The sequence below is a fragment of the Squalius cephalus genome (genome assembly GCF_949319135.1).
Source record: "Squalius cephalus genome assembly, chromosome: 24".
NCBI lineage: Eukaryota > Metazoa > Chordata > Actinopteri > Cypriniformes > Leuciscidae > Squalius > Squalius cephalus.
Window position 1 is genome coordinate 12,818,782 of NC_137145.1, and position 16,557 is coordinate 12,835,338.

The following is a 16,557-nucleotide window of genomic DNA, read 5'->3' on the forward strand; positions in this document are numbered from 1 at the left end:
CTATCTAATTGTTTTTTTAGGAAGGCACAGACTCATGAGCTTTAAAACACAGATTTGCCCTCCTAACACAGACTGAAGCTCGTTCAGCAGCAAATCTAGTGCGAGGCATGGCAGTTTGCTGCACACCTCAGCCCTGTTTCAGCAGAGAACTACATCTGCTCTAGCTGCTGCTGCTGAGACCAATGCACACACACACACCATGTGCTGAACCTGAGAACTCAGCAATGCCCCAAAGCCCAGCCTGGACACCATTAGAGCAACCAGACCAGCAAGACAGAGTACCCACCACACCTGAGCAACATGTTACAGCTCATTTGGTTTCTATTTCTGCTTCCTTTTTCATCCAGTCCCTTTCGTTTTATCTTAAGTTTTTAAGCCATTTAATTGGTCTAAAAATGTCTTAGTAAATAACTAAACTAACCAACTAATCAACAAGGTGATTTGAGCAGCTTCTGATGTTTTAAATGAGCATAAGGGTCTTCGAAGGTTCAGCCGAGGAATAAGGCTGTTTTGAGAGCCTGTCTGTCCTTGCAGGAACTCAAAGGTCAAATGACAAGTAAATGTTGTCATTAGTCTGCGGGCTAGCAGAGGAAGATCAAGGACAATTACGGTGATGATACAATCGGTGATGTGCTGTAAAAGCAGTTTAAAAAAAGACATGCACTCACATATTTCCACATTCCCTCCCAATGAAATATACAGGATTTATTCAGATTCAAACTCCCACCTTTGGAAACTAAGCTCTACCTCTTTCTCTGATGGCCTCAATGTTATTTAAGAAGACCGAGAATCCTCTAAACAATAAAAATGACACAAAGAGATGCTTCTTCTCCAGAGAAAAATGCAGAAGGAAAGAGAGAGAAACAGATTAAAGAGTCTCGGAGTGGTGCAAAGCTCAGACGAAGGATAAAGTAGAGAACCCAAAACAATCCCGCAGTGAGGGACGCACTCATCCCGAACAAATCCACTCAAATGAAAAGAGACTGCTGAGCACACAAACCTTCAGGAGATGTTTTTGGAACACAGTTAGAAATATTCGATTTTTTTTATATAAAAAGATTGAAAAAAGTTCATACCTTGAGAACTATTCGCCGGGGAAGTTGTCGCTTTAGGCAGGACAATGGCAAAATATGCACTTGCATGCACGGTTTAATTTTTTTTTGTTGCACTTTTCAAAAGTATAACATGCATATAACCTCATCTAAACCAAATCAAACCCCAAAGACCCCACACAAACACGCTTAACAAACGCACACACACACATGTGCTTGCAAGTAAACTCTCACTTAAACTGAATGAAATCAGCAACACAGTGGAGAAACTGAAAAGGTGAGTGGCTGGAAGAGAGGATGGATAAAGGATAAATGAAAGAATGAATGAATGAGAGAATAAAAAGAGAGTCTCACTCTTGAGGATGCTCGTAGACTGCAGCACTGTGAGAGATTGACCGCTCCCTACACACAAGCAAAGACTGCCACTCTACCACCTCCTCTCCCCTCTCTCTCTCACACACACTCTCTCCTCCAGATCCATTCCTATTGGCTAGAACTCGAGAGTGGGCGGGGTTGAGTGTCTTAGAGCCCCTCCTCCCCCTGAAGAAGTCCAGATCAAAAGCCATGCTGGATTTTCTCTCTTGATGTCGGCTTTGTGTTTTCAATCTGCAGCGTATTAGCTCACTTAAAGATGAACAAGCCACAAATCCGGCAAATATTTCAGCTTTAACGGTCCTTCAAAACGTGCGGATTCCACAAGCATATGAAAGGAATTTGTGCACATAAGCAGCAGGCTTGTGAAAAGCACATGTGAATTAAGAAATCAAATGATTATTGACTGCTGACCAGGGTCAGATGGAAAGGTAATACAGCAGGATACAAACACATTTGCAGTACACAGATGTGAAGGGAGAATTTCACAGGAAAACAACTCTTTCATAGCTTAGATGAAGAATGTTTCTTTTCAATGTTTTCCTAATTAGAAATAAAAAGTCACAAATGAGACAAATAGACAAACTATTATATAGAGCTATTTGATAGATCTAAAAAAATTTACTCATTTTAAAATTTAAATATGGTCAATATGAAAAGATTTCTACCTCTGTCTGCCTCAGACCTTTCAAGCTGAGAAATCCAAAGAAGATTACAGGCTGTTTGCGATGATGGATAACCACATGTCCAGAGACAGAGATAAGACACTGCACAGCAGACATCAATTCTGACAGCCGCCCTTGTGCATCACTCATACATACATGTTTGTGTCAGTCTGGAGTGAGGTGCTTTCAGTTAATAGAGGACAGCTTGTGTAGTCTCATTAGCTGCTGTGCAGTGACTCCAACATGTCAAATACAGCTCCAACCGCAGCAGGGGAAAAGAGCATCACTGTGCCAGCAGGTACAATCACAATGTGTGAGCTGCAAAACTGACAGTGTAACATTTCAGGAAAGCAGAGACTGTAAATTAAGCCAACATCATGAGTGATGTCAGCACACATCTGTGAACAAGCTTTTAGCTCAAATAATTCTACTGTATCTACAGTGCTGAGAAGACAATGGTGAGTGATGCTTGTAATGATGACAGTCCATTGTCAATACCATAGAGATCACTACTCACACAAAGTCATTTTCAAACCAAGCAGCTTTCTGTTGGTCAGCGCGGCAATTTCACATGACCAACATGAGCGGAATCTGCGTGGTCAACTTTAGTGAACTCTTGATCACGCAGATTCCAATTAATAGTTTTCAGAATGCAATGACTAAATGGTTAAGCGCTTTCTTTATAATGGTTTTCTATGGAAAAACGCTTAACGAGAAATTGTGCATTGCAATAATATTCTGGGTTCATCTGCGCGCCTGAACATAGTATGCATCATCAATAAGATTTATACTGAATTTGGTCTTTTAATATGAATGCCTTAGTACAAACCTGGTAAAAACAAAAAACAACAAAAAAAACGGCAGTCAATGGAGGAAAGCCCCCCAGGTGGGCATATCGCCGAGCACTGGTAAATGTGACTGTCCCTTAAGAGTGATGGAGTTGTATGAAGGTGTGGTCCATACAGACATGAGTGAGTTTGTGTGTAAACAGCAGTCATGTACATTTGAATGTAAAAACTGAGCATGTCCTCCTGAGAATCTGCCAATACAGTAGCTCAGCCAAAGAAACTAAGCCACAGGATATCTGGGATCAGGGCCAAGCAGTGGCTAAACGCTGGCAAATGTCCACCTCACAGCCCATTACAGAAATATATACTCGCAAACAATCCAAAGCGAGTTCTGAAAATCAGTCCAAAACCAAAAAAGTCGAAAAACAACAACAAAAAGACCATTTAAAAATTTGTTGTTTGTATTTTCTGAAGGAAATGTTAATGATGCTTACCTGTGCAAAACAATGAAAGGGTGGTTGCCAAAACATTGCTATGTGGTTGCTAGGGTGTTCTGAGTGGTATTAGTGTGTTACTATGTGCCTGCTAGGGTGTTCGAAAAGACATACGTGGTTCTCTATATGATATTTTGGTCTCTATTAATGGCTCGGGTTCCCCCTTCAAAGTCTTTGGGATACAATTTTTTGCTCACCAGGTGAAAATTGTAAGCCTGATTACTTAGAAACACACTGCTGCACAATTTGATGTATAATTCATGTCCGAGACGAGTTATGAACTGAAGATAACGGACATTGCCATAAAATGAGTGACAACACAATTAAGAATATTCCTCACAGGAGGAGAGATAACCTTGTTTGACCTTAAATGCTTCTCAGAAGGTTAAACTAATTATTATTATTATTATTTAATTTTTTTTACAGTCCATGGATGGCAAATCAACCAGAATCTGCTTATAAATATTATAAATCATGTTGGGGCACAAAATTCTTCTCTCTGAATGTTGCCCTTTAAATTAGTAGCACCAAAAAAAGAAAAGGAAAATTGACTGTACAATCTGTCAGTACAATAAAACGATAGTTATATGGAAGATTCATTCTCTGTGGAAGTTCCTTAGATGCTTGGGCTTCATTAGAAAAAATGAGATGGAGGAGAGCAGAGGTTAGTCATAAATCAGACAGGACACACAATATTACGGTAAAATATTCATTCATAAAGCTCTGTCTATCCAGCTAAATGATTAATAGCCTGTTAGCTAAAGATTGCATTCTCTTTCACACATAAACATTAGATATTAGGATTTTTGATGGAAACCAGCTTTATCATAGGGACGTTATGTTTATGCAGACAGCAGATTTCATTAAAAAAAAGATTTCATTTTCATAAAAAACAGTCAGGTTTATGAAAAACTCTCTGTGGTATGTAGAGTAGACACACGCACACACAAACACACACACACACACACACACACACACCAACAACAAAAAATGAAAATGTCAGTTCTGAAAAACCTTTTCAAGGCCTATTGTTCTCTGTTTCAGAATGCCAGCTAAAAACTGCAGTGTGTTCTGAGAGCATGACTATGTTATTCAGCCAGCTAGCACTGAGGGATAGCCATTTAAAGTATTTCTGTAGTGATGGTGCGAAAAAGTAGAAAAAAATACCACAATCCATTCATTCTCTGATGGAAGAAGATGGTCTGTCAGTCAGTGTGTGGATCTGTGTGTGAGTTTCAGTAACCTATTAGTGAACTCTGACCTGAAATTACCAAGGTGCAGGGAGTGTTTGCTGTACCCGAGAGCACTTTGATAAAATCACATGTAATTATGTTTCCCAGAGATGGTACACAAGCTAGCTGATGCTGTCTGACCACGCTTAAATGATCTGCCTACCATCTCTCTAGTCGTTTTGTCTAATTATATGGAGGATATATACTGTAACCCTTGTATCTGAGGTCATAAAAATAAAATGTTCCTAAATTGTATTGTAGCAAAAATAAAAAAGTGTTTGATTTATTAAATATAAAAATAAATGTAAAATATAAAAATACAAAATGTTTATTAAAACCTAGCTATAAAATGTTTTGCTTCCCAAAGCATATGTGGTTCAGCAAAACATAAAAAGTAACTTTTACATAAAAGTCTTGAAAGCAGCGCAATTGTTTTTAAAAAAAAAAAAAAAAATTAAAAATAGAATATTTAACTAAATATATTTTTTAAAAATCAAACACATTTAATCATGTCCCCTGACCAGTACATAGATTCCTAAATAAGTGATTTTCCTCCATTAAGAGCAATCCAGGCTTAGATTTTCTTCAAAACAAGAAAACAAAACAAAAGTTTCTGGAATAAGAGTCTACTTCAAGTTTTGATTTGACAGACTAAGAACCTCAATCACAGCTTGACTGTGATTTTGCTTGATTATCAATCCATTTTCAGTATTCTTGGAACTGTGTGTTTTTTTTGTTGTTGCTACACAGCGAGGATGTCGTATTGCAATGGCTCGGGGAGTTGTTGATGAAAAGGACCCTTGGAAAGCCCATCTCAGCAGTCCCACAACACCCCTGCAGAAAGTGCAAGCTTGCATTTACCACTGCACCTTAATGAGCTCTACCTCCCCAGAATCGATCCCAAGAGCATCAGGGGAATTAGATCGAGCTACGGACAAAAGATCAGCCTAGTTGGAACCATGGCTCTATGACTAAATAATCATAATGCTGACTATCTAGAACTTGTGAAAGCACCCCCGAAACTTATTGTGAAAGCCCACAAAACGTCTATACTAAACAGTTTTGCTTAGTGCATGGCTTTATTGCAAACGGAGGAAATTGCCATTAGAATAAAATATGAATGGCAAGAGAATCAATTCTTGTTGATTCACAAAGGCTTGGTCGGCAAAAGATCAACATTATCCCACTCAGCCAAAATTCAGGAATTAATGCAAGGGGGCTTGTTGGGAGTTCAGGAATAAAATGTCAATAGTCGCTGTGACTAGAACGCTGCTCTAGAAACCTCTGATGACTCTGTCTCTTGCTGCCATATTAATAAAAAAAGCATCCTCACCTCCTCCATCAGCTAAAGTCCTCAAGTCCAAATTTATGAATGTGGAATCATATGTACTTGCCAAATTGATTGCACCAGAGCACTTCCGCCCCTCTAAGCTCTTGGCAGACAGAGAATGTCACCTTAACTATGTTTCTCCTCCACATATTTAACTGCTCTACATAGGATCTCATTCAGTGATAAATGCTGGATGGGTGTCAGATGCTAGAATGTCATTAGCCAGATTCCCTACAGTCATCAGAATGACAGGAATCTTAACACAAATAATGTATTATCAGACTTCAGTATGATTATAGTTGGCATCTGATGTCTTAAAGTGAAATAATATAAATGCAATTTTATATTAGAAACATGTGAAAATAGAACATCATGTGTCAGTGATTTGTCGTGTGTTTATTTTTTTATGTAACAGGACACTCAATCATGTGTAGCAATCATTACTTCTCATTTAATAATACATGCATTAGTACATACCTTGGCCCCAAAAAGTATCTAGACAATTAAGTCACACTTAAAAATAAATGTTATCGCATTAAATACAAAATAATAAATACTTAATTTTGTATACATTCTTTTATTTTTAAGTGTGGCGTAAGTGTCCAAATAATTTTGGTGCCACAGTTGTGTGACAATTGATAGAATAGACTACGAATCTGTTCTAATATGCTGAAACATATTAGTGTAGAAAATTGCCATAGTAGTTTGTGTTTGTAAGTGGGCTTACAAGCCGCCATTCTGTGAGCATGATCTGTGTGATGTGGAAAGGATGTGTTGGCTTCAGCAGGGGAAAACAGGTTGTCTGGGAGAGGAAAAGGTCAAAGGGGGAAGAGGAGGAGAGGAGTAGAGACAGTGAGCAGAGCAGTAAACAAGCATGGCTGCTGACCCGAACCCGAACCCTGACCCTGAGCTGTTAATTTAGCTTCTGGTAAAGCCCATATAACTTCCTGTAAAAGACCCAATTTTGTGGCTTTAAGTGTCATGTGTGTCCATGTGATTTGCATAAATATATGATAAAATATAACTTCAATATGCAATATGTCAACAATAAAATAAAATAATAATGCAACTACATCTTCTAGTAACTGTGTAAAATGATAACACTCAGTGTTTCATATTGAATCGTGTAATTCATATGAATCAGCCCCTGCTTTGCTTGGTTATAATCACTAAACAACCGTCCAAGAAATGTGACTATTTTTTACTATCAAAAGTGACAGAAATCGTTTGTAACATGATAAAAGTCTTTACTATTTTAAAGACAATGCTGTTCTTTTCAACTTTCTATTCATCAGGGAATACTACAAATCTATCATGGTTTCCATAATATTATTAAAATGTAAAAGTTGTCTTGATCTCTCAGTATTAATATATAGATGTGTATGTACTGTACAGTAGCCGTCTGTGTTGGACGGGTGGGTTAGAGCCAAGAACAAACACAACAGGAGCCGAGGAGTTTATCAAGTGAGGCAGCAGGCAGGGGTAACACAGGATGCACACAGGATTATCAGGAGAGCAAGGTCTCTCTCTGTCCCTTCCCCTGAATGAGAGGCCCATGGTCAGAGCCGCCACTGGGGCAAGAATGAGACCACGTTCTTCAGCTAGACTGCAGAGAGTTAGACAGAACCTGAGCTCTGAACCCAGACCATCAGATATAAGCGCTCCAACTGTCCTGGAGTTCCCAAAGCCTCATGGGAAGGCAAAACAAAGGAACTGTAAAATCTGCATTTTCGTTGTGGTCTAGCTCTGTGCAGTCTGTCTGTGTGGTACTGCTTTTGACCCAGGTGCTGATCACATGGCACAAACCTGCAGTTGGAGGCGGGGCCTGGCGTGGGGAGCACAGGGCAAGTTCTGACGGGTGAAAAAAGAGAGGACATATCAGTACACACCTGACCACACTGCCACATCTGTCTCTCTCACCTTATCACAGACTGTACGAGCACACACCTGTAGCTCATGCTATGCACACCTCATATACCGATTCCTATGTCATGGAGAATATGATAACTTGTATTTTTGTATAACCACAATTTAAAGGTGAAATGTGTCATTTCTTGTGCCCCTAGTGGCAACAATTGGAATTGTGCTGCAGGAATGAGTCCTAAAACCCAGAGCATTTTTGCACTTTAAGTTCCATCATCCCAAAGTCAATGAGATTCCTTTTTTGGTTAAATGACTGAAATAAGGTCTGTGGTAAACAAAGATCAAAATATTTTCACATTTATGCGGGAAGGCAAATGTTTTGCGAGTGAACACAAAGTTTCTTGGGGGAATGCAAAAGCATTGAATTATAATTTTCCTCTCATCTCATATTTTTTCCAGCACCATGTCCCTTTAGGGGCTCCGTATGTTTCAGTTGGCCTCTGCTGGTTGATGACACAACTACAGTACACCATCTGCTTCTACAAAGCCTTTTTCTCTATTAATATATATATATATTTTTTTTAATTAGTATATTCCAAAAAATTATAAAATAAAATAATTTGAAAGTAACATAGATGACGCTAATATTGAATCTTTTATAATAGTGTTTTTTTGTGTTTGAGTCTTTTTTTGAAGAGTGAAAAATACTTAAGGTAATAATACACAGGGCAACTTTTTGAGCAATGTTGCTGGGCAATGTTTCCGTCAACGGGCAACCAGATGAGACACAGGGCCCACGACCGTTCTAAATGATCCAGATAGAAATGTATTGCCCATTTTCAATGGGAAAGTGCCCAAGCAACAATTGCTCGGCAAGATCGCCCAGCAACATTGCTCAAAAAGTTGCCCTGTGTATCATCACCTTAACACTACCGTTCAAAAGTTTGGGTCGGTAAGATTTTTTTAATGTTTTTGGAAAAAAGTGCTCACCAAGGCATTTCTTTGCTTGAAAATAAATAAAAACAGTATTATTGTGATATTTTATTACAATTTCATAACTCTAATTTTACTTAATTTAATTTTCAGTGTTACATGGTTCTCCATAAATAATTATTTTAATATGCTGATTCGCCGCTCAAAAAACATTTCTTATTATCACAACGAAATCAGTTGTGTTGTATTTTATTTATAATTTTTTAGTGGAATTTGTGAACCATACAAAGGTTTTAGTTTCGTAGTTGTCTAAGCACATTAAATTAGCATTGTCACATTGGGAAAAAAACAACACACTTCACCTTTAAGTAAGATAAGCCAGTGAAAACATTCTCAGATCCGAGACTATGGTGATGCATCCAACCCCATCTGAATGGGTCACTGGAGTCCAGAGCAGCCAAACCCCCTAATTGACACTTATCAAACATGGCACCTCAACACTCCGAGGGCACATGCGCTATTCTAACAGTCAGGAGGAATAATGTGCGCACCGGCTTGGCCTTGGCCCAAAAACGTCTGGGTGAGTTGTGTTTCTGTCCTGCCTGCAGCTAAAGGTGACCTCTGCACCCTGATTGGCTCCATGAGTAAGAATCATGTGATCTTCATCGACAGTGTTTGGTCAGGAGAAGCTGACGGACACTTACCCTCGGGCCGGTATTGGGCGATGATGGTTACCGTCTGCCCCGCTCCTTTAAGTGCAGCTGCAGCTTGTTCATGAGTGGCACCTCGCAGATCGATTCCATTAACCTGAAATCAATCACAACAAAGGTTGTTACATCATTATCATCTAACTGTCTAATGATGTTTCATCAATAACACTCACCTGAAACATTAACTAAATGATCAACAATACTAGAATGAATTTTTGACAATTTATTATCCCTAACAATACATTATAAGTGTACATAAAGCATTAAATAAAAGCTAATTCATCACCTGACCTATATTAATGTCTCAAATTGTAAGTATTAAATGGGCAGCAATACTGTCACTCTTATTAAAGCTCTCATATTTAAATTGCCTGACTTTCAGAAAATGTGGTATGTTTCTGCAGGAAAGCCTGGAGTGACCTGGCACTGGAAACGCCTGCTGTGATCCAGATGCATGGTTCTCCGGTTCAGGAAAAGCCTACAGTCGCAGATCAGTGGGTGGCAGGACCCTGTAAGCCAGAGTCTGCAACGACTGGACCACTAAGTAATCAGTGTTCCTCCAAAATATGAGATTGCCTAAGCTGTCTGCATCATCAGCTCTGTTTATGAGCCAATTTGAGCCACTGAAAGTCCAAGTTCAAGCAAGTTGGGACCGGCTGAGGGCAGGAAACCGCTGTACACTGCTGGCACACAAACCTGGAGCAGGTGTTGCAGGCAAACTGCTATTACAGGTGCACTCATTTTTCCTCATTAAAAAGTGTTGCACATAAATAAATCAATAGTAATTGTGAAAAAAAGATCTATTAAATTATGTTCACTCCCATGAAGGCTTTTGTCAAATCAGTAGCCTAATAAAAGCTGTTTTGTGGGGGTCGACATGTCAAGATCACAGTACCAGGCAAATGCTATTTGTTTCTTCCCGGTTTCCCCCATTACTGGACACTTTCAGTTGTGGAATAAATTAACCATGGCTGACAAGTGTTGTAGTCCTTATGTAGGAACTTGTTAGCAACTTCAAAGTTCAAGTTTGAGGTACTGGACACTACAATTCAAAAGTTTGGGGTGGGCAAGGTTTCACTGAAGTCACTGAAATAAATGCTCAACAACGCTGCATTTATTTGATCAAAAATATTGTAAAAACATTAATATTGTGACATATTACAATTTTAAATAACTGTTTTCTATTGTAATATATTTTAAAATGTAATTTATTCCTGTGATGGTAAAGCTGAATTTTCAGCATCATTACTCCAGTCTTCAGTGTCACATGATCCTTCAGAAATCATTCTAATATGCTGATTTGGTGCTAAATATTTTCTTAATAGCAACGTTGAAAACAGTTGTGGGGCTTAATATTTTTGTGAAAACCATTATATCTTTTTTTCTGGATTCTTGATTAATAGAAAGTTAAAAACATAACAGAAAATATGAATAAAAAGAAAGTTCAAAAGAACAATTTATTTGAATTAGAAATCATTTATAACATTAGATTTTTTTTTTTAATGGTAGAGTATGACTGTGTGTAATTTATGTTTTAAAACAAATTGGGTAAGTATCTTCATGTAATGTTAAGCACAGAACTTATCTCTGTTCTGAAAATGCGAAATGCCAACTCTCTTTCGATGTCATAAAAGTCCTATAACCCTTACTCAATGCCTGAAAAACACAAAACATTGTGATTTCTTGTTTAAGCTAATCAAAAGCGCTTTTCTTTTCTTAGTCAGTTAAATTAAAATACAGTCACGTATTTTCATGATTAAGACTAATTAAAGCGATTTCCTATCATTTATAGTTAATAGCCAATGGAATCTCTTTGGGGTCCATGGGGGGCAGGTCTCTGCAGGGGAACAGGATCTTGTGCGACAGCAGGTTTAGGACTACAAACAGAAGACCTGACATGAGAGCACAGTGCAGTGGGAGAGGCAGACGAGATGTGTGTGTGAGATGCCATGTGTGTATGCCAGTCTCAGTGCGCCTGCAGTGTGTCCTAATGCTCATTTAACAGTGTGAACTCAGAAGGTACACCACAGCTATTCTTAGACTCCAAATCAGGCCAGCACTCCATTATCTCTTCCTTCCCTCTCTATTTCTCTCCTCTCCCTTGTTCTTTCTTGCTTTCTAATCAGTGTCCTAAGAAGGCAGACTGTGATTGCTCTCAGCTCAAGTGGCAGAGACAGTAATTGCGGGGATCTGGATGGAGGGGTCTGATTACGACCGGCGAGTTCTGATGAAGCTCTGATAAACATAAATGATGAGATCAGCGATGGGAAATCAGCTTGGAGAGCTTCTCGAGTGGATCGCTCATCTGAATTGTTTCAATGAGAGCTGTAATTGCGCTGTCAATTAACACACCGCCAAAAAAGTTACGGCACTGTATCTGTGCCAAGAAATTATAATGAGAAAAAAGAAATCTGGTATTGGTGGAGTTTTGAGTAGTGACTAAACAAAAAATATATATGAAAAAAAAAAGTTTTTGGCACAAGTTTTTTAGAGTTCACAGAATGATGTTATGGCGCCATCTCCTGTTCAGCACAGGTGCTGCACTACTCCGTGGGAATAGTATATATGATGTTTGTTCAAATAAAAAAAGAATCAGTATTTAATAAAAATTAAGAAACATTAATATTACCCCATAAACATTTAGGTCTGTTAAAACAATAATACACATGACTAGGGGACCCTAATGTAAAAATGAAAGAAACAAGGTCATTTAAAAACCTAGATTGATCAACTACTCATTTGAATATTAAGAGAGATATGTCCTCCTAAATGTTTATATAGTGGTCACAGCTTTGTTTTTAACAAAAAAAAAGTCTATTCATGACCTTTGAGGCAGATATTTGAACCGTAATAAATGTTAAACCCAATAAATAACTGATTATCTCATGTTTAGAAACAAACAGGAAGAACAATGTACTTTGTGATGATCACTGTGATCATATTTTCTGTTTTGCGCTTATATATATGATAAGCCCTTCTATATTTGTGTATTTTCGTGCGTCCACTTACGGATAAGATCTGGTCTCCTCTCCGCAGCTCTCCGCTGAGGTCTGCTGGCCCTCCTGCGAGTATGAAGGAGACGAAAATGCCTTCTCCATCTTCTCCTCCAACGATGTTGAAGCCCAGCCCGGTCGATCCCTTGTGCAGAATGATCTTCCTGGGCTCCCTGTACACACAGTTCAGGTAATACATCAGATCAGAGTCCGTAGGGCTCAGCATCTCCACTGACACACGCTGCGCTCCTTTGTAAATATACACATGCAAACTATGCGTGCGCGCACACACGTATCCACACACTTGGGTCGGTCCAAACGGTCTATAATGTAGTCAAGCACAAGAGCTGACACCTATTGGGGACTGCTCCACTTATGTGCTATTTGTCCCATTTCCGCCCGGTTTCCTAGAAACGGAGAAGACGCACAGCCTCTCACACACACACACACACACACACACACACACACACACACACACACACACACACACAGACACGCACACCAAAGACATAACGATTTTTAATCCTGTACAAACTGTATATTCTATCCTTTAACCCTAAACCACACATTTTTACAAAAAAAACAAAAACTCAAAAACCCAACATCGTTTCATATGATTTATAGATGTTTTCCTTATGGGGACCAAAAAATGTCCCCACAAGGTCAAAAATTATATATTTTTGTATTGCTATACTTGTGGGGACATAATGGTCCTCATAACATAGGGAATACCAGGTACACACAAACACACAAACAATACCGGTATCTCTCTCTCACACACAGTCAGTTACTGTATATACTATGACAGATAGTATGTTCCTAATTATCTTGTGATTAAAACATATAGCATTGATTTACTGTTTTTTTTTTTTCCCTAACAGTGTGTGTACATATAAAATGTAATAATAAATACATAATATACTGCGTTATGTTTATGTATACACTCATATTTAAAACATGAAATATAATAGATAAAATATAAACAATTTTTAAAATAAAATAAAGTTATTTTATCAGCTTAACAATACACACATAGTGTAGAATGTAGCACATAGTATAGAATTTAAAATATATAAAAAAAATATTCAAATAATTCTTATTTTATGTCACAACATTTCTTTATTCTTTTAATTTTCTTTTAAGAATTTGAATCCCGAGCTGTGCTGAAACACATTATAGGTTGTGATAAAATGTTCCCAAAAAGTCTGATCCACTTAGCCTGGGCCCATTCAGTTAGTCATAGGATCCTGACAGTTGGGGCATCATCCTGTCAAGTGTGACCAATCAAACCAAGAGATATCTTGAGCTGTGACACTTCTGTCAGATACACTTGAAATGTGAAGATAAACAATCTCCTGAGTTCACAGATGATAATGCAAAGAGACGACACCAGAGATGGAGCTATTTTAGAACAGAAGGCTAATCCGCTAGCGCTGTGTTCAATCTGACCTAGTTGTGACGAGGAGAGGCAGGCCCTTCCCCTCTCTCTCTCTCTCTCTCTCTCTTTCAGTGCGTCTGTTTGGCTCGCCTCAGATGCTCTTCAGGCCATAAACACAAACTAAGCCAAAACGCATCCCATGAAATGTGAAAACACACTTTTTGGGCATAATCATTATATTTATGAGCTTTTTTGACTGGCTGCATTATGAAGTAGAAACATAAACAACAGCATTATTTAAAACACAGCAGAAGGCTCAGGCAATCGGTTGCATCAGGAGTTGATCAAACAAACATGCAATCAGTAAGTGGTAATTCTGATTGTGCCAGTAATCCTGCTTTTCAGCAAATCAGTTACGACTGCCTGGCCAATAGTAAACAACCTAATTAATACTCATGAGTCAGACTGGCACGGCTGGAAACCACCCCTCTCAGGAAGACATGTACTGTAACGCAAGGCCGTAACCATGTCTTGAACATATTTGTGAAGTAATCCATTTAAACTATTTGCAAATAATATTTTATTCAAAAATATGCACACATTAACTCTTGTTTGTATGTCTATTATGTCTCTCATCACATTCAGTTATGAATGACATCAACATTTAAATGATAGCATATTTTCAATTCAAGATAGCAAAATGACATTAAAAAGCTCAGTAGTTTGCATCACTGTATGTTACTGAGGGTCATTAAACATATCTGTCGTAAAACAGTTGTCAAATATTAAATGTTTAGCTACTTACATCTTACCACGCACGCTTTCTTTGATCTGATTGGCCATAATTTTAACATTGACGGGCCCTGTTAGACCGCTTATAAATTTTACTTTTTAAACGGTCTGTCATCCTAACAACAAACAGAGCGTATGTAATGGAGAGCAGAATAAAGAAACATACACTTACACTAGCATTTTTGGTGGCTATTAAGTCAACTAGAGCAAATTTCATCACATATTCTGATCTTATGATCGGTCTGATGCTACAGAAATGGAGCTCACATGTTTAGTAGTAGGCTACCCATCAGATATAATAATGCAGCCCATTGTTAATGAATGAGTGCATAAAAAATATGACCTGCAAAGACCTCAAGCAAAGAACAGTTCCAATTCCCTTTGCACTTTGTAATAAAATCAATGGGTGCTTCTCAATATCCCTCCTCGTCTCCTCGCTCCTCCGTCCTCCATCCTATGTCCCGGAAACCGATCGAGCTCAGCCATCTTGAAGGACATCTTAATTCTCTAATTGTTTATGCCCAAAAAGTGTGTTTTCACATTTCATGGGATGCATTTTGGCTTAGTTTTATCTAAACGTAACGCACATATAAATTAATTTATACTTTACCTTTGCAGTTTATATAAACCACACATCTCGCATATTTCAAATCACTACTATTCTTTGAGCGCAGCTGATGACGCTGTGAAGTGACGCTCGAGTGATCAAGTATTCCAATGTCATTCGATTCTTCCATCCTCATTTTCTTTCCTTGCAGCCTTCCCTCACATCCTACAGGGGCTGGAGCTGAGACGCGAGGAAAGGAAACGAGGATGCACAAATAAGAATTATGAATGATTTATTATATAAAGAATATTTATTATATTAAAGAATTATTATATGAAAAGCACCCAATATGTGAACATGGGGAAAAAGGTGATCTACACCAGTCGATTTTTACCACTAGATGGCACCCTATTCCATTTCTTTTCAACCACATAATTCATTTAAAAACAGAATCTACCCTGAATCCCAACAGCATGCTTCAGCAGTAAGTAGAATTAAGTCATATATGTATTAATACTGCAAATACGGCACAGAAAAGGTGTGCTGACAGACTTTTTAAACAAGTCACAGAAGTGGCATATATGCTGATTGATAATTGTCTTGCACAGCTTACAGAAGACAAGCCACATGATGACTGTGACATGACAACAAAGTTTAAGGTGGCTCTGATTTTATTCATCTTAGTGAGTGGTTCGTGAGAGTGTAGTGAGTAGGATATAAATAATATAATTCTAAAATTATGAATGAACCAAAATTAAGGTCGGTATGAAACGGAAGTTGATAAAGATATTTTTTAAATAAAAGTTATTTTAATTAAACATTAAAAGGGCACATGAATTTAAAAAATAATGATGTTCGCTGATAAATCATTTATAATAAACTGCAATATTCCATGAAAAAAATCGATTTTGGTAGCTTGGTAACTTGAATAATAGTCAATATTTAGTTTTTAGTTTTTTTTTTTGGTCAGGTAATCAGTTGTTTAACCTTAAAGCTTAAAAGAAATGATTAAGCCAGCATTATTCCAGCTTATACAAACATAAATTGCAGCTTATCACAAGCATCTGTGACAGCTGATCTGAAGTCTGAGGACTCACGCTGATACTAATGATATGCTGATCAGTAGGTATTTGACACTGCATATAGATTTATTTTGAGTAACGGCTGGCTCAGAGGTGGGTTGAGTGCGTGCAGCGCCCCACCGGCTGTAACCATCCTCATTAAACTCTCTCAATCTTTTCTCTTCACTCGCATTTCTATCCTCCAAACTTCTCTCTCTCTCTCTCTCTCTCTCTCTCTCTCTCTCTCTCTCTCTCTCTCTCTCTCTCTCTCAGCTGCAAAACACTGATAGAGCTCCTGTCTGTCTCCCCCAACACCTCAGTCCCAGATTACAAACAGCCAGTTTATC

General features: G+C 38.2%; 1 protein-coding gene across 31 annotated transcripts in view; it reads right to left on the reverse strand.

Annotated features, from left to right (window-relative positions):
* Positions 1 to 16,557, reverse strand: part of dlg2 (discs, large homolog 2) — a gene marked incomplete at its 5' end in the record, with an annotated part of 236,204 nt that overhangs the window by 27,317 nt on the left and 192,330 nt on the right. For 17 of the 31 annotated variants that reach the window (XM_079860378.1, XM_079860373.1, XM_079860351.1 and 14 more), the window contains 3 exons: positions 7,740 to 7,784; positions 9,434 to 9,536; positions 12,449 to 12,605. In XM_079860378.1, coding sequence (XP_079716504.1) covers positions 7,740 to 7,784; positions 9,434 to 9,536; positions 12,449 to 12,605 — 305 coding nt within the window. The remainder of the gene's footprint in view (positions 1 to 7,739; positions 7,785 to 9,433; positions 9,537 to 12,448; positions 12,606 to 16,557) is intronic. The other 14 variants (XM_079860352.1, XM_079860376.1, XM_079860362.1 and 11 more) reach the window with 1 other exon arrangement.